The following is a 20,214-nucleotide window of genomic DNA, read 5'->3' as shown; positions in this document are numbered from 1 at the left end:
TATATATATATATATATATATATATATATATATATATATATATATATATATATATATATATATATATATATATATATATATATATATATATATGCATTATATATATATATGCATTATATATATATATACTATATATTATATATATATATATTATATATATATATATATATATTATATATATATATATTATATATATATATATATATATATATATATATATATATATATATATATATATATATATTATATATATATATATATATATATTATATATATATATATATATATATATATATATATATATATATATATATATATATATATATATTATACACACCTGTCCAAAATTGGTAGAAACTATTTTGAAACCCTCCAGAAAAACCCTTTGGAGGGATGATTTTGGTATTGTTCCTGATCACAAAAATGTAAAATTTGAAATCATCTGTAACCGTCCGTGGAAGAAAATTTGATTTGAAGAATTTCTCTGTTTTAAGATAATTTAAAACAATGGTTTAATATCTCATTTGCATTTTTGCAGCATTTTAGGATAAAATAGCAATCAAATACTTAAATAAATACTCAAATAACAATTTTTTTTGCAATAATTTTAGCTTTCCTGGAATTTAAAATATTTAAAAGTTAACAAAAATTTTTTTCGGGAAATAGCAAATTCTCTGATACTTTACCTTTAGAATTAGACCTTTATTGAGCAAAATTTTGTTAAAAGTCTCAGAAAAATGCCAAACTCAAAGAAAACTCATGAAGACTGTAAAAAACAGTTTGTATCTTTTGCTTAAGAAAATGTACAAGAGAGTTGAACAATCGATTGATCAATACAATTGAAACTGTGCTCCAAATGAAACTTGACATATCAGACTCTAGAGTTCCAAAAGGGATTTGTGACACATGCAGGATTGCTCTCGGAAAGAAGAAAAATGGTGAGAATGTTTCACTTCCTCTTATGTTTCAATTTGAAACTATAAAAGTCAGACCTTCAACTCGGGAACAGGACTGTGACTGCCTGATTTGTCAAATAGGACATTTGAAGTCTTATGAAAAACACCCACTGGAGACTTCCTCTGAACATTCACAGTCTTCTTCAAACCAAAAAAGATGTTCAGAGTGCTTGTCAATTCTTGGAAAAGGAATATCACATAACTGCTCTGACTTCTCATTTCGTGAAAACATGAGAAAACTAGCAATGAGGGATTCTCTTGTCAGTGAGCAAATTGCAGCATCAGTTGTTACTGTCAAAAAAGCATCTCCACATGAAACTGTCAAACTTGCACAAAACAGAGGTGGCCGCCCTTTGTGTCTCACAAAAGGTACATAAATTTATGCTAAAATTACTATTGTGTTATGTACAAGCTTTAAGACTAAGCATTCTTATCCTAAGTTTACTATTTTAAGAAATCACAGACACGTTATCAAAAAGCCCCTTGTAAAAAGAGATATGTTTGTTAGTTATCTCTTATAATAAAATAAAAGATTAGTTAGTGTTTAATGTACCCTTAAATTTGAGATAGGGCAATGTTTGAATAAGTACAAAATTTATTTTGTTGCATGATAAAGTACACCAAACTTAACTTACAGCTGAATTTAGTTGAATCAAACATATCAAATAATTATCCAGGTTTAGTGTAGTGTCAAATCAGTAAATGCATATTTTCTTACACATTTAGACTAGCACCTAGCCAAAGATCAAAATTTGTTAATTAGATAGTCAAACGCTTTTTACTACTTATGTTTGTTTATCCATCATAATATCATTATACTTTAAGTGTCTATTTTACTTGTCGCAAACAAGTACAACTATATATAAATGTTTTCAACTTTATTTTAGGACCATCAAGTGCCAAAAAACTTTTTGGAGACACCCCACTACTGACAGCAGAAGATCTGGTGAATGTCCAAGTCAACATTGGTTTGTCCAATTCCTCAATGAATAAATTGGTGTCTACCATAAACCAAGTCACCAAAAGTCACGTTGTGGAACCCAACTTTAAAACAAAGTTTATTGAGATTGGAAAGAAGCTGTCTGCTCATTTCACTCAAACTGACATTGAAGTCTGCAATGACAAATCACAGAGAAGGAAGCAATTGGTTGTACACTGCAAAAACCTAGGAGAACTTCTGAATGATGTCCTGCTTCAAAGACAAGTCTAGGTGGTGGCTTCTTTAAGGTCAGTCTGGGCATTCAAGAGATGGAGCAAGTGTTAGAGTCTAGGTCTCCACCTTGCAAGAAAAACTTGACATCACAAGTAGCTAAAGAAAGTGGAGTGAAGCATCAACTTCTTGTTGCTGTAGCAGAAGAAGTTCCAGAAAACTACAACAATGTAAGAAAAATTTTGAATCTTATTCATCCTGAGGGTGCCCATTTCCTCATCTCATGTGATTTGAAGTTAGCCAATATTATCTGTGGTTTGCAGTCCCATTCAAGCTCTCACCCTTGCACTTGGTGTGAAGTTGACTCAAAGGATTTGTCTGCATGTGGAAGTCCTCGAACATTTGGTTCATTGAGAAAATGCTTCAAAGCATTCCAGCACAATATTCAGTACTACAAAAGAGCCAAAGATTTTAAGGATGTTGTCCATGAGCCTCTTTTAAGCTTGCCTGATAATGTCCTAGTCTTGGACTTCATTCCACCAATGGAACTCCATCTCTTACTTGGAGTAGTCAACCATCTGTTCAGAGCATTGAAGGAAGAGTGGTTGAAAGCTGATGAGTGGCCCAAGGCTCTTCACATCAAGCCTCAGCCTTTCCATGGTGGTCAGTTTGCCGGAAATGAGTGTAGAAAACTCCTCAAAAATGTAGATATCCTTCAAAGGCTTGCAGAAGAAGACTGTGCGTTCAACATTTTTGGCATTGTTGATGCACTGAGAAAATTTGATGCAGTGGTGTCTGCCTGCTTTGGAATGACCCTGGAACCTGACTATTATAAAAAACTATCATCATTCCAAGCCTCCTATCTGGCTCTTGACAGAGTAAGTGTTACTCCAAAAGTCCATGCAGTGTTTTACCACATCAAACACTTCATAGAAAAGAATCAAGACTCCCTTGGAAAATATAGTGAGCAGGCCACTGAAGCTCTTCACCACAGCTTTAAGTCTCATTGGAGCAGATACAAGAGGCCAGTAGACCATCCAGAATATAGAAAGTGGCTGCAAACTTGTCTCGTGGACTACAACAGCAAGAATATCTAAATTGGGAGTAAAAACTATTTTTTTATTCTGCCAGTAAACTAAGATTTTTTTTTAGGAATGAGTAATTTAAAACTTTCTTCCTTCTTAGAACACACAGAATACTTCTTTTTATTCCTATCAATATTATGGACATGATTGTGGTTTCATGTGTGGTTAATAATGCTTTGCAATGTAGAATTTAAAAACTAATATTTACTAAAAAATACATCACTTTATGAAAATGTCACAAAGTTTTTTAGCTCTTTACCTTATGTTTTAATCTAGTTATGTACACATATGATAATATTTATGTTTAAATATAAACTTTCAAATTTGAATGCTCTAGAAAATCAAAATAAACAGAATGCTCTCATTTTCCCTCTCTTGTGTAGGATGTAATTTTCAAATCAAATTTTCTTCCAAGAGCGGTTACAGATTATTTCAAATTTTACATTTTTGTGATCAGGAATATTACAAAAATCATCCCTCAAAAGGGTTTTTCTGGAGGGCTTCAAAGTAGTTTCTACCAATTTTGGACAGGTGTGTATATATATATATATATATATATATATATATATATATATATATATATATATATATATATATATATACATATATATATATATATATATATATATATATATATAAAAATCAGAGCCGTAACCACAATTTTGATATGGGGGGGGGGGGGCTGGGGTTTATTCAATGGAAAAAAAAAAAAGGGGGGGGGTGAGTAATGAAAAATAAAAAATTTGAAAATAATAATTTATAATAACAGAAGTAGTAGAAAATGTAAGGTTTTTGCAGATTTTATGTTTATCTCAAGAAAATAAATGCTATAGAAATAAAGTCATTCTATATATTTTACAATAGGTTTCTTATAAAAAAAATATTTTTTTAAAAATTATTGGGGAGGTCTAGACCCCTGACCCCCCTCCCTCCCCGGCACTTACGGCTCCGCATATATATAAATATACACACACACACAAATAATTTGATATGTATTTTACAAAAGAAAGTGCTCAATGCTCTTAAAAGAACAGAGCAATGATAAATAAGTAGAAATCACTTATTAAACTTTTTTCATTATACACTGTGTTTCATCAGACTCTAATTTAATGTAACTATTTTTTAAGCTTACTTATTTTTATAGTTTTTTAGGAGAAACTTAATTTCATGCCTACATTTAGAAATTAATTCAGATTTTTTGTTTAATAAACATTCTTGTTTCGCATATATAATTTTTCAAATTTTTCTTGTATGCATAGTATACATTTTTCGGAAATATTGTTATATGTAGGTGCTGTTTTAGGGATGGACCAATTCAATATTAAATCATCTATGTTTTTATCTTACAATTTCCATATGTATTTTGACAGCATGATGTCTTTTGAATACTTTTTATTTTTATAGGATGGTTTATGGTCAGCAAAGCGTTTTTTCCATTCTTTCTCTGTTAAGCCAATTATTATTTATCAGGAACATTCTTAGAGGAAGCAACACATTTATATACCACGTTTTTGATAAACATTTTCCACTCGTTGGACAATTTTTTTTTTTTTTACAATTACAATATTCTGTTGTTTTTTCATTCAAAATTTCTTTTTTGTTTAGCAAAGCATTAATGTGACCTTTTGTAAGGGGTCTTCCATAAAGGACGTCATTCAGAATTTAAATTCTAACCAGAAGTAGAAGTTTATTGGCTCCCTTCCACAGAGATTTTCGTTAACATAAGGCGCAATAATACTCTAAAAATCTCTGCGTACGAAAGCCAACATTCTCCTACTTCATGCCATTAGTTAAACTTAGCGTGATGACCTTTTTGGATGTCCCCTAATTCTTTACATTTTTTTTTGTGCAATTGTAGCTAGTTTAAATTGTATTTTGATTAAAAGTTTAATGTATTATCTATTAAAGGGCTAGAAATGCTTATCGACCAATTTTAAAAACACTTTTCCTATGTTAGTGAAAACATTTTTGCTATATGGGCAGTTAAACCAAATTACATTTCTAGTTCTACTTCGCTTTTTTATGTTCTTTTTTTTTCAGGGTCAAATTTTAGTTTAAAATTTTTGAGTTTAATTTTTTAAGAGCATCTTCAAAAATTCATTTAGAGGAATTGAATACATTTTCATCAGAGGAGTTTTGATTAGGACTGTTATTAATTGAAATCGGGATTTGATTTAGAATTTGGGGTGGATGATTTGAGTTAATATTAATATAAAATAACTCATCATTTGGTTCTTTGAAAGGCCAATATGAATTTTTAGAGAAGATTAATGTGACATCAAGAAAATCACAGTTTTTAAATTTATGCTTATTTTGATTTGAAAGCCAATATTTTAAAAACATTTTCTTGTATCTTTTCTAATTTTACCAAGCTGTGGACCAGATTTTTTATGCATTACTATTAAGCCATCATTCCAATTAAGGCCTATATTATTTATAATAATTATTTTATCTAATAAATCTAAAATATATAGTCCAAATATTCACAAAATTCTTCTTCGTCAGCCCATTGTTACATCAAAGCAGTTGTTTTTATTTTTTTCTTTAATTTTTATTGTACAAATTGTCTCTTCTGGAAAAACTGTGTAGATTTTTGAAAAATCAATTGTCTTAAGATATCTGCAGTTATTGAGGGGTAAAAATCATTAATGTCAAATTTAATAAATGTACATTCATTTTTATTTTTGATTGTGGAGGACCTATTTATAACATTAGTTGTATTTTTTCAGTGTTGTAAATTTAATTTGTTTCTAAGAATATTATTAATTTTGTCCAAGAATATTGTTAATTTTGTTTTATTGTAACTCCATTGCGTCAAATTTTATTTTGCTGACATCAAACAGTTTAAGGTGAGCAATATATTGCCGAACTCATTTTTCCTAATTCCGATGAAACACAGTGTAAAATGATAATGTCTGATAAATGATTTTCTACTATTTTAGTATATATGTATGTATATGTATTCATAAACATAAAGTAAATTTAAATCCAAGATGAAATATTTATTTTATTTATAGGGTTTTTTCAAGATTTAGGCAGCCCCAGCCATAAACCTGCCCATCCCTAGTCAAATGTTAGCCCTGGTCGCTTACAAAAATCTACATATTAAGTTGAAGCCCTGAAAGTTTTTATTTTTATAACAAGGAGGTCAAAACAAAATTTTATTGAACAAAATTTGAATTATTTTACACACAGTAACTCTTTTTAACTTATGTTAAAATATTTAAATTAAAAACCAAATAGATTTATATTGTATGATTAAACAAAAAACTCAAAACAATTTTGTAAAAAAAAAAATTATAGTTTTCCTTTTAAAAGATAATTCATAAAAACTGAAAATACAAAAGTTGTTCAAATCTTCAAGTCGTTACATTGCACCTGCTTTTACCCTTTATTGAAACAGTTTAATTAAAAAGAGATTTAAATAAGTCTAAAAAATAAAAGAAATTTACAAATATAGTAAAATTACAAAATTACAATATAGTAAAGTTATGCATTGTCTTTTTTAGAACATTTAGGATTAGCATTGGCTCTTAATGTACCAGTGTTTGTGGTTGTCACTAAAATAGACATGTGTCCAACTAATATCCTTCAAGAAACAATGAAATTACTTATGCGAATATTAAAATCTCCAGGGTGTCGCAAAATTCCTGTAATAGTATCTAGTCAAGATGATGTTGTTGTTTCTGCAACTAATTTTACTTCAGAAAGGTTGTTCTTAAGTTATTAAGAAAAGTTTTCACTTATCTGCTGTGCTATATCTGCTTTAATAAAATGCTAAAAAAATTTAATCTTGAGATATTCAAACCTTTAAGGACTTTCTTTTCATTTTATTTATTATATTATTTTTTTTTATTTTTTTTTTTCAGTTTTTTTTTTGCATTTTTTGTGTACAAAATTTGTTTGCAATTTGTTTACATATTTATATCTCATAGAATATGTCCCATCTTCCAGATTTCAAATGTAACAGGAGAGAATCTTGACTTGTTAAAATGCTTCTTAAATTTACTATCAATTCGACGAGATTATGCTCAAGACAAGCCACCTATTTTTCAAATTGATGACACTTACTCTGTCCCAGTGAGCTAGTTTTTGTGTGTGTTATTGTATTTTTTTTGCTATTGCATATATTAAATATAATATAATTTTTACAATATAAAAATATAATTTTTATATTGTAAATATTCAATATATTAGGGTGTTGGAACCGTTGTTTCAGGCACAACGTTACAAGGTATAATTCAAATTAATGATACACTTTTGCTTGGTCCAGATGGTGTTGGTGCATTTCAACCTGTACCTATAAAAAGCATACATAGAAAACGACTTCCTGTTAAAGAAGTAAAAGCAGGACAGACTGCGTCATTTTCTCTTAAAAAGGTTACATATTTTTAAAATGAATTTTTAATAAGTGGCATTCATATAAGCAATATAGTAGGTATGTGAGAGAAGAAAATTGTTTTAAAGACCAGAAAAAGTTTAAAAACTCTTTTTTAAAAGCTTGTTTTTTATTATTTAACAGACTGCCTGCCCCAACCAAAATCTCAGTCGATGTAGTGTCACTTCCTTGTAGCAGCAGGCTATAAGATAATTGATGTAGCACTCTCTTGTAGCAGCAGGGTATAAGATAGGTGATAAAGGAACACGCTGCAAAAAAAAAAATTTCTTATTAATTAAAAATGGCGTCCAAGGAAGGAGTAAAAGCCCTTATTTCTCTGCGTAGTGGCCTTGTTCGTTGAGGCTTGTGTTTTAAAACAAATATTAGAGCCCTAATTTTAAAGTAAAATTGGTCCTAAACTATGATAACTCATATCTGTAGGTTAGCATTTTTGAACAACAAAAAATCTTGAAATTTTTGTTTCAATTATTTTCAAAACAATGCAAATAAATGTTTACATATATGTGTTTAGTTACATTTACAATCAATAATAATTTCCAAAAATACACATATATTATAAAACTGTTTTAAAGCAGGTATGCCTGTTGCTTTAACAAGGTAGATTAGCTTTGAGGTTACTGCAAACTTTGTATCCACTCTTCAAAAAATGTTTAAAATCATAATGAATAGAGATTTCATTAATTCTTCTGACACAGTTCCATTGGAATTTCAACATTGTATCTTTATGCCATTAGGCAGATCATCTAGTAGAAAGTTAATGCAGTTTATATAAGATGCAGCTGAAAGCTAGTTTTTAAAAAAGTCTTTAAAGGTGGCAGAGTTCTATTTTCATCGTCTGTTTAAAAACCTTGCATTTCTTCTTTGCTGTTATACCAAAGACAAGGGTGTGTTGATGCTGCACTCTTCAATTACAAAAAGTATATTTGCCAGTTTCACATCAAAAGCAGAAACGTCATTTACCTGGAAAAATTATTTTGGTTACAACTTTGATTTTAGTTCCCTCTATGGCAAATTTTCTTTTCAATACTTTTGAGCATTAAAGTTTAACCTCGTATACCTTAATATGTAAATAATTTTTATCCAGGTTTTCAGTTTTTATATTTTAGATATTTTACATAAATTTCTAAATTTTATGTTCAAAATACTAAATCAAGAATAAAAGGTTTCCCTACTTTGTTCAGTTCCTCTTTTAAAATTACTCTTTTTTTGTGAGAGTGCAAGTGTGGGGCAATTTTTTTCCAATAATAAGTCTGAACCTTTTACATATTTTTATTGTTTCAGGTGATGATACATTTACTCTAAGTTTGACTTTTGAGAAATCATACTCAGTATGATATCTTCTTTTTCAAGTCTTTCTAATGCTTTTCTACATTTAGTACAGATACCAATTAGAACCTTCTCATTGCTTAAATTGGATGATTTTAAACAGAACTTATATATTCTACTCAACACCATATCTTTTTCTTTAAGTTCTGTCACTTTATCTGTTTGAAAAAGAAATTTAGCTGACTTATTATCTTTTTGACATTTTATATTATTTGGCATTTTAAAACAATCTGATTAACTCTAATCAATTTTGAAATGTTTTTTTAACTAGTTCATTAAATGAAAAAAATTTCATACTGTTTATTAATACATTTTTTTGGGAAGTATACTAAGCAGAGGTTTGATGTTTGTTTTTGTTTTAAATCTGTAATGCCAACCGTAATAAATGTATTATTTAACACTTATCTTAGAATTAGGGTCCAAAGGGATCTTTTTGGAGGCAATATTAGCATTTTTTTTAAATGTGACTAAAATTCATCTGTGAAATTCTTATATAGTGAAAAGATGTTTTAAGGTTTAAAAGTTATGACTTTTTGAAGTTCAAAGGAAAGGTCCCCTCAAAGAGTTTTAACTTTCTTTGGTCACCATTTTTAAATAATAAGAAACTTATTTAGATTTTTCTGACAAATTTCTATATAGTTTAAAATTTTAATACTTTATTTATTTTCATTTATAGTATGTATTTTTTTTTCCACATTTGGGACAGTAAGACACAATTTTTCAGAGTAATATTGTTTCTAGACTCAGATCATTGTAGTTTTTTTTTTTAAACTTTCGTTATCGTCACCAGTATTAGTATAACAAATTTTTAAGTTGGCACGATAGACTGCCCGCCCAAACTTTTTTTTTTTTCATCTTTGTTTAAAAAAATCGCTTCTAACAAGTAATATAAAAACTTTAACTTCAACTCATCATTATAAACGTGCAACAAAACAACATTTGATTTTGATTCAAAGCAATTAGTATTCTATTATTGAAAAACCTTTGTTAATCTTAGTTATTTAATGTCTTATATATTGACTCAAAATTTTTAGATTAAAAGACAAGATATTCGAAAAGGAATGGTTTTAGTATCACGTGATCTGAAAGCAGTTGCTACTTGGGAATTTGATGCAGATGTGCTCGTTCTTCACCATCCAACAACAATAAGTGCACGTTATCAAGCTATGGGTGAGTAGGCAAAAAAAAGTATTATAAAGTCAGTTAAAATATAAATAACTTTTTCAAAGTGTGTGTGTAGTTTAAAGCTTAAATGTTTTTTATTTCATTTGTTTTACTCTCTAATCTATTTCTTACAACACTGTGTAAAAGAAACGGTGAAACAAATTTTTTATTTATGTTCCAATTTTATATTTATATACTGTATTTTATATATATTTACTTTTATATTATTTATATATATATATATATTTGTAAATGTATTATATATATATATATATATATATATATATATATATATATATATATATATATATATATATATATATATATATATATATATATATATATATATATATATATACTCTTAAAACTTTTAAACAGTCCTTTAACTAATAGATACCATAAAAAGCTTTAGTTTCATTACGTCACTTTTATCTACTTTCATTCAACAAATAAATTAATAAAAAATAACGCCAAACAAATAATTAGGCAGTTAAAAATAAATACTGCTTTTTAAGTTTACATCGAGATTCTATTGTAAATAATTAGTTGCAGATTTTGAAGCAACTTTAACATCGCTATTATAAAAATTACGTAGCGATGTGGAAACAACTTTAACATCGTTGCATATTTTTATACAATATTTTGTCTGAATTTTTTTATTTGTTTGATATATATATATATATATATATATATATATATATATATATATATATATATATATATATATATATATATATATATATATATATATATATATATATATATATATATATATATATATATATATATATAGTTCACTGTGGAAGTTTAAGGCAAACTGCAACCATAGTTTCTATGGACAAAGAACATCTTCGCACAGGCGATAAAGCTGTTTGCCGTTTTCGGTATTTTTTATTATTTTTATTGTTAGTTGTAAACTTTTACTTCTTAATTTATTTTTGTTGTTTTATTTCTTTCTGATTTTAAATTTCCTAATCCCACGCGTTGATTTTATGTCGTAAATCTTTTTTCTTTTTAACTTTAGTTTCATTAAGGGGCCAGAGTTTATACAGAAAGGTTCAAAAATGATTTTCAGGGAAGGTCGCACAAAAGCCGTTGGTACAATAACAAATTTATATGGAGATGTCGAAGGAAAAGCATCACATAACACTCGTATGAGTAAACAAACTAAAGCTCTTATGCATCATCGAGCTCAAACTGTAAATAGAAGAACTATTTATAACAAACCGAATTTAAACATTGAGAGAAGTGATAGTTGATTGCAAACCATATGGTTTTTTTTAGACAAACTGTTTTAATTAATGCATTTTTAAAGACTTCGGTAGTATTTGATATTTCGATCAAATTTTATAATAATTTATGACAAACATGTATGAGTTTGTTAGGCGGATTATTATACTGTCAATACTAATGAAATACCTGATTATATCAGATATATCGCATTTGCGTTACACGATATTTATGGCGTTACATAAAAATTTTTTGCATGAAAACATGGCCAAGTGGAATATATTGACTTTAGCGTAACTTACATAACATCTTTTTCTTTTTTTGTCATTTTTTGTTTATTTTTTATCTTTTTATTGACATAGCTTTTTATGTCTCGTGTATAAAGTTAACTTGTTTATAACTTTTAAAAGTGAAATATTTATATATAAAATGAAGCTTCAGTGATAAGAAGTGAAATAATATTGATTCATAGAAGTTGTTGGGACTTTTCTGTTTTTACTTCTAGTACCATAAATTTTCTTAATTCCGAGCAAAATTGAACTTAAAGTTTTTCCGCTTTGTTTTGGAATTTCAAATTAATTTTTTTAAATAAATAAATAGGAAGACAAACTAAATCCAACGTACATATCAAATCCCATAAAATAGTAATCTATTTAAAATAGTAAATAATTTATAATTTATCTTGACGTAGACCTCTAACAGAGATTAGTAAAAAGATTTTTTTAACACTAGATGGCTTGGTATAACAGCGTTAGTACAGTGTGGGCATTATCTATTTATTCGATTCTGTTTTCCATTCTTTTTTTTGTAAGCAGTTAAAAAAAACTCACCTTCACTGTCTATTTGTGCTAGTTTACCTCAGTTAACTAGCTGAAATCTTAGCTTTAAGTACCAGGTGGGTTGCAGCCTTAGTAAATGCTCCTCCATTAATTTGAATTGGAAGCTTGCAGTGCTTTTTTAGTATAAAGCAATGCAAATTTTTATCTTTTATACATGTGTGTTTTTAAATAGCAGCAATGTAAGGACTAAACATTGTTCAGTAAACTCATAATTTTTTTATCCTAAAAATTTATTATTTTATACCCCTCCATTATATTAACAACGCAATTCTTCGCCTTTAAAAATATTGCAGTTTATATTCAATTAAAGGTGGCAACCCTAGCTGTACTGTACAAACTTAATAATTAATTAAAAACTAAAATGAAAAAGTTGCGGTACCCAAAAAAAATAATTTAAAACATCAAACTACGAAAATTAAAACTTAAATAATTTAGTCCTGGCACACGAATTCAATGGTTTTGTGATAACTGATGGAATACACAACCAGCTTGAATACTTTCTGCATGCAAAACATTTGCTGTTTGTAGATTTGACCGAATGGCTCCTGCAAGAATAACAAAGACTATTGATCTGATAGGAGTAGTATAACGGGTGATGCGGAAGTTATCGGACAAAATAAAAATATCAATAACTTATTTATAAATAAAAAAACAAACTACTATTATATTTTTTTTAAATAAAGCATTTATCTTTTAATAAAAATATATTATTTTTTATATGAAAAAACACCACCATCTGCAATTGATCTCAATTTTGCTCTGACGCCTTTCATATGCGACTGTAAAAAGTTTAAATCAGTTTCTTGTAGTTTTAGTTTAATGCGATCAATCAAAACTTGCTCTGTTGAAGCTTGCCAATCTCCCTCGTAAACCTTCTGTGCCAAATGTCCCAAAAAATTTTCAATTGGTCGTGCTTGAGGCACATTTGAGGGATCGGATTCTTTATCAACGTAATAAACATATTGGTCCATCCAATTTAGAGAATCTTTAGAATAATGAGAACTTGCTAAATCTGGACAAAATAAATAGTTAAAGTCTCCATGATACTTGTGAATAAATGGAAGAAGTCGTTTTTCTAAACATTCATTAATATAGATTGATGAATTGATCGCTACAGCCTTGGAAGTGCGAAACAATGGCTCGGACATACCATGGTCAGATATGGCTATCCACATTAATAATTTTTTTTGGAAATTTCTCTTTTCCTATAAAACTAACACTTTCTGGGCATGTCTTTTTGTTGTTTGTGTAGTATCCAGAATTTCCAGGCATGTTGTCCCCTGCAAAACAAAAGTATTTTTCGTCATTGATGACTAGAAGCGATTTTGTGCTATAGAGTTAGTTAACTAGTTTCCTGCTTCTTTTCTTTACCTTTATTTGTTGTTCTATAGTGTATTTTGGAGTCTTTTCACGTTTTCTATATTTAATATACATTTTTTTTAACTGACGACCAATTGTCGATTGATTTACACCAAATTTAATACCTACTTTTCTCTGACTGACCCCTTTTCGATTGTTAACAAGTCTCGTTAATTCGGCTTTCTTTTCTCTAGTCCAGGATGTCGGACGACCAGGGTGCTTTCTATCAGAAAACGATTGAACAGTTTCAAGTCTTTTTAGGTTATCATATATTGTACTTCGAGTAAATCCTTCCTTTTCAAAATGATTTACGATTTTTTTTTTTTTTTATATTAGGTTTATTTACAAAAAACATTTTTAGTCGCTTTCGAAAAGATTCTTGTTCATCTGCATTTAACCTCATTTTAAATAATTGTGTTTTAATTAATAAAGTTTATATTTTATAGAACGTTTATGCCTACGCATCAAACCACAAAAACTAATTATTATGCTCAAATAATGAAATTAGGATTTGTCCGATAACTTCCGCATCACCCGTTAAAAGGGGCATTCCAGAACAAAATTTTTTCAACCATATACCTATCCATATTCTCATATTATATTTCAACTATATCTTTATAAACTCATATTATATTTAGTTATAAACTTATCTATATTCTCATAAGTCATTTCAATCATTATACTATCTATAAAATTCCTAACTCATTTCAACTATTTTCCTAACTATAATTTCTGAGCCAAAATAAAATAATGGTAGTATAACAACCATAATATATTAATATATTATGGTTACAAACTATAAACTCTGAGCTAAAAAAAATTTTTGTAATTTTTTATAATTTTTCTAAGTTAAGCTATAATTTCATAACTGAAATCTAAGCCTAATTGATTTCATAACCGAAATCTAAGCCTAATTGATTTCATAACTGAAATCTAAGCTCATTGAGGTCCTACGCATTAAATGAAGCATATCCTATCATATGAAAACTTCCAGATTGTCCAACTTGTGTATCTCCAGAGTTTAATGTATCTACTAATCTCCTTCCAGTAGGAACACTAGGCATAGAATCAGAAAAATTTCTGTAAAATGAGATAGTAGTTGTAGAATCAATTGTATCTTTTGATTGATTCAATAATCCAGATGACTCGTTATTAAATGTTTTAATACTAGCACTGTTCCACGAAGAAAGATAAAAGTCTTCTAAACCAGATTATATACTACCACATACACTATTCGAATCAAATCCTTGAAATACTGTATAACCCTGTCCATCATATGGTGTCCAAGGTTGTATAACAGAGTTAGTATTTACTGGAGAATTGTATGCATCATACATGCGTACTCTAGATTCCCACCAATTTCCAGATACTCCAATAACATGCATTCTAATATATTTAAGATAAACACCTAGACCAGCATTGTCTGTAGTGTCTAATAATATATATTCTTTACCATAAGTTATGTTTATAAATCTAAATGTTTCTGAGTATAATTTAATAGGTGACAATGATTGAGGTATTGATGTAGTTCTTTTAATATGAGGTTGTATCCAATATGTAACGTTTTGACTAGTTTAATTTATAATTGAATTACTAGACTAGTAGTAAATAGTAAATCTAGTGTAAAGCATCCTCCTAATGCATTAGCTGTATGCGCATTAAAACCTTGTAAAGAGTTTGCATAAAATGGTCCACCTAGAGGTATAAATAAAAAATCCCGGGCTAAAGGAATATTATTATCTCCAACACAATCTGTAGAAGTAGAATAATCTCCTATGCAAAGTGCATGATCTGCGTATATTCTAAGAAATACATTACTTGGAACATTATGATTAGGATCTGATCCTTCTAATGCTAATCATAGTTTTCTGAGAATAATTGGACCAGAGTATTGTACAAAAACTGTTGTTGTATCAACACCTGTATTTGGTGGAATAGTCTGTTGTTTTAATCCTAGGCATGTTAAACTTGAATTTGGCTTTATTCCTAATTCATTAAGATAAAGTGTTTTACTATCGACATAATTTTTTGTAGCAGCATCCTGTGAGCTAGAAGGTTCTGCTACATTTATTAATTTATTAGAATTCATATTAATATTACTAGCTGCATTGCTTTGTCCATCTCTCCTAATGAACAAGTTAGTAGCTTGAGATATAGTTAAACCATCTACAGCTACAGCTGAAGTAGTGTCGCGTCCGAATTTATCAACAGGCATTTTATATATAAAGAAAAAATTTTTTAACTATACTTTTTTTTTTAAATTACCATAGATTATTAATAATATTCTGAAAATCACAACCTTTCTCTAGTTTTTTTAAAACATATAAACACAGGTGTCCACAGAACGAGGTATTTCCAAATTGAACTCTATCACTATTATAATAATCAGGTCTTTTTAAATGATTAACAACTTCAACTGGGGGTGGTAGTCCATAATAGTCAAAACTTACTTTTTTATCTCCGTCTTTATACCAGCTAATCCAGTGAATTCCTTGCGTACTTGAATCTCCTTTATTTAATATTCCACATTCTTTTCTTTGTGTATTTTTAGGAAATTCATCTCCTACAAAATACACCTACAAAATACACCTACAAAATACACCTACACCTCTAAAATGTTTTAGTTTTAGTTTTTTTGCTGCTTCGATCAATTGAAAATTTGTTAGTGGTTCATTAGGTAAAATTTTTCCTTCAACATTGATAAGTTTATAATTGTCATTTTCCATTTTTATTTATATATATTTATATTTTTGGGCTCTTTGGCCTATTTTTCCGATAAACTATTTTCTTTTAGTTTGTATTGTCCATATGCTAATGTGTGTATACCATCTTCTAAAATAACTCTTTTATCGTCTTCTGCGCTTAATGCTTTTTTTTTGACCTCTTCTGTGTAAATTTCATGTGAATATGATCTTATTACATTCATTTTTCTAATATGATTTCTCTTACTTAATAAACAATTTTTGTAATCTTCATGTGTTATATACTTTTTAATAACATTTTTCTTTACTCCTTTACATTTTTTGTTATCTTTTCCGTGTGCTTTGTAAGAATACAACTTTGATCTGAGTCCTACAAATTCTTCAATTAGTGCTCCTCCAGTCTCATCTTTAAACATTCCTATTACTTTCTTGTTAACACCAACATTAAAGCCTACATTATTAATTGCTGGGTGCTTTGGGTTAAACTCACTTGTATCAAATTTGCTTTCAATATCTTTAGAAATATCGGAATAAAAGTCTTCTGTTTTAATTTCGTATGCTAAAAAATATGTATTTGTGAATAATAGTTTTGTTCGATCAGCATATTTTTTCTTTATGTAATCATAATGAAATTCATACATTAGAGTTTTGCTCAAATCTAATATACACATTCCTAAGTAAATTGGTTTAGCATATTTTAATTTTGTTCTTTTCATATGTATTGCTATTAAGTTTTCATCAAATATTGTTCTACTTACAAAGTTCGGTTTTGATGCTAGTTTAATAGCTTCATTTCTGTCTGTTGCTAATCTAATATCAACTCTTTTTTCAACATTCTCCATTGTTTTTCCAAATACTGAATTGTTCCTGAGTTTAAAAAAGTCTTTTTCAAAATCATTAGTTGCTTTAGTTTTAAAGTTTGTATTTAGTTCAATGTATTCATTTAGCCATGCTCTTTTTTCAAACTTTATGCCTCTATGAATTTTAGTAATCTTTAATCCTAATCTCTTTCATACAATTTAAGATTTTCATAATGCACTATATACTTTTTCTTATTATTCAAGTCAGGGACTAATCTTTCAACTTTATCAATATTTAATCTTTCAGGTGCAAGTGAATAATCATTTTGTTCGTCATGTAGATATTCAGGGCAATCTAAATCCACCTCTATATACATGGAATTGATTTCCAGTTTTCTATTTCATTTTCATCCACCCATTTAAAACTATGTGTTGGAAGTGGTTTACTCATTGCCCATCTATATAAATTATTAGCATCTAAATATTGGATGAATGTTGATGGTTTGCTTTGATCATACTCATCACCCATGTACTTATTATTAGAAGTTCCTAACCTATTTGATATCATACTAACTCCACCTCTTATACCTTTCTTTATCATTGGTATCATATCATAATCACTTAACAATTCTAATTTTATTTTTGTTTCCTTCAATGCTGCATCCCAAGCTAATCCTGATGAAGTATAATACCAAGCAGGATCTAATTTATAACAATTCATACAAACATCTCTAAAATTTTCAAAGATGTCAGCAAGTAAAAGCATATCTGAAACATTGTACAAGCCATGATAATCTCTAAATGTTTTGCAATTAAACTCATTCCATATATTTTGTGCATGTGAGCAATCATCATCACTTATATCTTCATCGTATAATTTTCCGATATTTTTGCACTGGTCTTTTGCTAAATTCTTTGATAAAGCATCTAAACTAGAAGGCATAAATCTATAACTATCTAAGAAACAAAGTTTACGTTTAACTTCAAATTTCTTACCCTCTTTAATATACTCATCAACTTTAATTTCTCTAGAAAAGCTAATATACTTTTCTTCATTGTTTGGTATACAACTCAATTTTCCTCATGATAATTTCTTTATAAATAAGTGAGAATTATAACCAGATAAATTGTGAAATAGCACTGGAAAGAATTTTGGAATTTTATAATTTAAATTACAATTTTGATGAGCAGCACCTCTATATTTTCCAGTAATATGACAATGGTCACGTACTTTATCTTCATTTAATTTTTATCTGAATCATGTGTTTCACAATGCCATTTATGATTAGATAAAGATTTTTCTGAATTAAATCCTAACAAACAATTTCTACAATAATGTTTTTTGCAATGTTTATTAGATGTTTACAAAGAAAGTAATCTGCTTAAACTTTTTATTAAACAGTAATGATTAGTTTCACCATTCGATATTAATAGTAAATTTTTTAAATGTTTGCAATCATTATTCTTTGATACATGCAATATATGAACTTCTGAGTTTTCATAACCATATACATTGACACTGATATCTTGATTGTTATTCTCAAGTTCTGTGATTTGATTTAAGGATACTGGAAATTCTATTTTATCCCAAATTATGTTTTCTGCTTGATTTTTAAGCTCCTTATCTACTCTTTGAGGATTATTATCTGTTGGATTTAATGCTCTTGCAATATACCACTTAAAACATTGATTATCTTCATTTTTTATATTATTATCGCATTTTTATTTGCTAAATTTTTATCAAGTGGAATATATGATTTAGCTTTAATAGGATTATACTCAATAATATTTATATCCATCTTTTCAACAGAAACAAATCTCCAACCTGATCCTGCTTGTTGATATAATGATAATGATTCTAAAATTTTCTGCTTTGATATTTCATAAAACTCGTCTAAATCTGTTGCTTCTAATACAACTTGATTATTCGTTCTAAATGGAGCAGATGTGATTATAGTTTCTCCTGTTTTAATATCAGTACGTTCCATTTCGCAATAGAGAACTATATAAACTTTAAAATTTTTATTTTCTTTTAGTACTTTAATAGCACTATTTTTAGCAGCATTTATGAAGGATAAAGCATCGTAACCTTCTATCCCTTTAGTTGTAAATTGTTTTTTCACATTTTTAACAGATGATTTCTTTAATTTAAATTCTATTGGGTTTTTGTAAAACTTATTATACAACTCTATTACTTTAGATTTTAATGCTTCAATCTTTTCATTAGCTCCTTTTTTAATTTTATCAGAAACAAAAGACATAATCCAATTTGCAATAGAATTATTTGATTCTTTTCGAGATATTGATGTATTAGTTGCAATATAAGGTGTAGGAGTCAAAATTGTTGAAAATGATATATCTGGAATAGGATCATCTAATATATTTCTCTGTTCGACTGATGTAGATTGCGTTTGTGTGCGCTCAACAGGTGTGTGCATTAACGCTCTTATGAGATCACTTTTTCTCATTCTATAATAATATTTAACTTTTCGCTTTTTTGTGATTTGTTGTAATTCTGTGACTTTTTTATTTTCCATTTTTGTATAGCAAGATATTTTTTTTTAATTTTCATTTTATTTAAATGATTTTTCAAAATAAAAAAATCTTGCCGCATTTTTATTATTAAAAATATTTACATGTGCTTTGTAAATTTTTTTCAAACATCTATACTTTTTTTATATTTATTCTGTTTTTAAATACATCCCCATCCTCGTACTCTACAATAATAAGTAATATTTTGATATTTTGCAATCTCCTGCTCTTTTGTAATTGTCAATGTTCTATATATAAAAGGTGTAGGAGTTAAAATTTCTGAAGATGATATATCTGGAATAGGTTCATCTAGTATATTTTCCATTTTTTATATGACAAGTTTTTATTTTTTTAATTTTTCAGAATTTAATATTTCAATCTTAAATCCATTATCAACTTTTCCATCACGTAGTTCAAGATATCTCCATCCATGCTTAGTCTCACGCATAGCACTATATAATGATTTATATATTTTAATTTCTCCTGTTTCCATGTTAGTCAATTTAACAGTGACTGGTTTTTTCTTTATTGTTCTTAATCTTTATTATTTTGGATCTACTTCTTTTTCTTCTTTTTCACGATTTTTCTAGGTCTCCCAACTAGATTCTCCTCATTTACTTCCTTCACTGGATGTATTCTAGGTCTCCCAACTGGTCTTTTCTCATTTACTTC

General features: G+C 28.1%; 2 protein-coding genes across 2 annotated transcripts in view; one reads left to right on the top strand and one right to left on the bottom strand.

The window, feature by feature from the left end:
• LOC100210963 (GTP-binding protein 1) overlaps positions 1 to 11,784 on the top strand; it is a 40,905-nt gene extending 29,121 nt beyond the window's left edge. Inside the window, exons 6-11 of the mRNA XM_065804206.1 lie at positions 6,701 to 6,902; positions 7,127 to 7,271; positions 7,389 to 7,571; positions 9,951 to 10,086; positions 10,874 to 10,964; positions 11,105 to 11,784. Of these exons, the coding sequence (XP_065660278.1) occupies positions 6,701 to 6,902; positions 7,127 to 7,271; positions 7,389 to 7,571; positions 9,951 to 10,086; positions 10,874 to 10,964; positions 11,105 to 11,339 (992 nt within the window). The 3' untranslated portion in view covers positions 11,340 to 11,784. The remainder of the gene's footprint in view (positions 1 to 6,700; positions 6,903 to 7,126; positions 7,272 to 7,388; positions 7,572 to 9,950; positions 10,087 to 10,873; positions 10,965 to 11,104) is intronic.
• Positions 11,785 to 12,856: 1,072 nt separating this feature from the next.
• On the bottom strand, positions 12,857 to 13,324 carry LOC136083544 (uncharacterized). Its single transcript, XM_065802947.1, has one exon. It carries the CDS (start codon positions 13,322 to 13,324, stop codon positions 12,857 to 12,859), a length of 468 nt encoding a protein of 155 aa, XP_065659019.1.
• Between the last annotated feature and the right edge of the window lie 6,890 nt (positions 13,325 to 20,214).

This window comes from Hydra vulgaris, chromosome 08 (genome assembly GCF_038396675.1).
Source record: "Hydra vulgaris chromosome 08, alternate assembly HydraT2T_AEP".
NCBI classification, from domain to species: domain Eukaryota; kingdom Metazoa; phylum Cnidaria; class Hydrozoa; order Anthoathecata; family Hydridae; genus Hydra; species Hydra vulgaris.
This window is presented reverse-complemented; position numbering and strand designations above follow the sequence as displayed.

Bases quoted from the DNA above. Each gene is read 5' to 3' on its own strand.
- LOC136083544 (XM_065802947.1), bottom strand. From the start codon at position 13,324: ATGTGGATAGCCATATCTGACCATGGTATGTCCGAGCCATTGTTTCGC.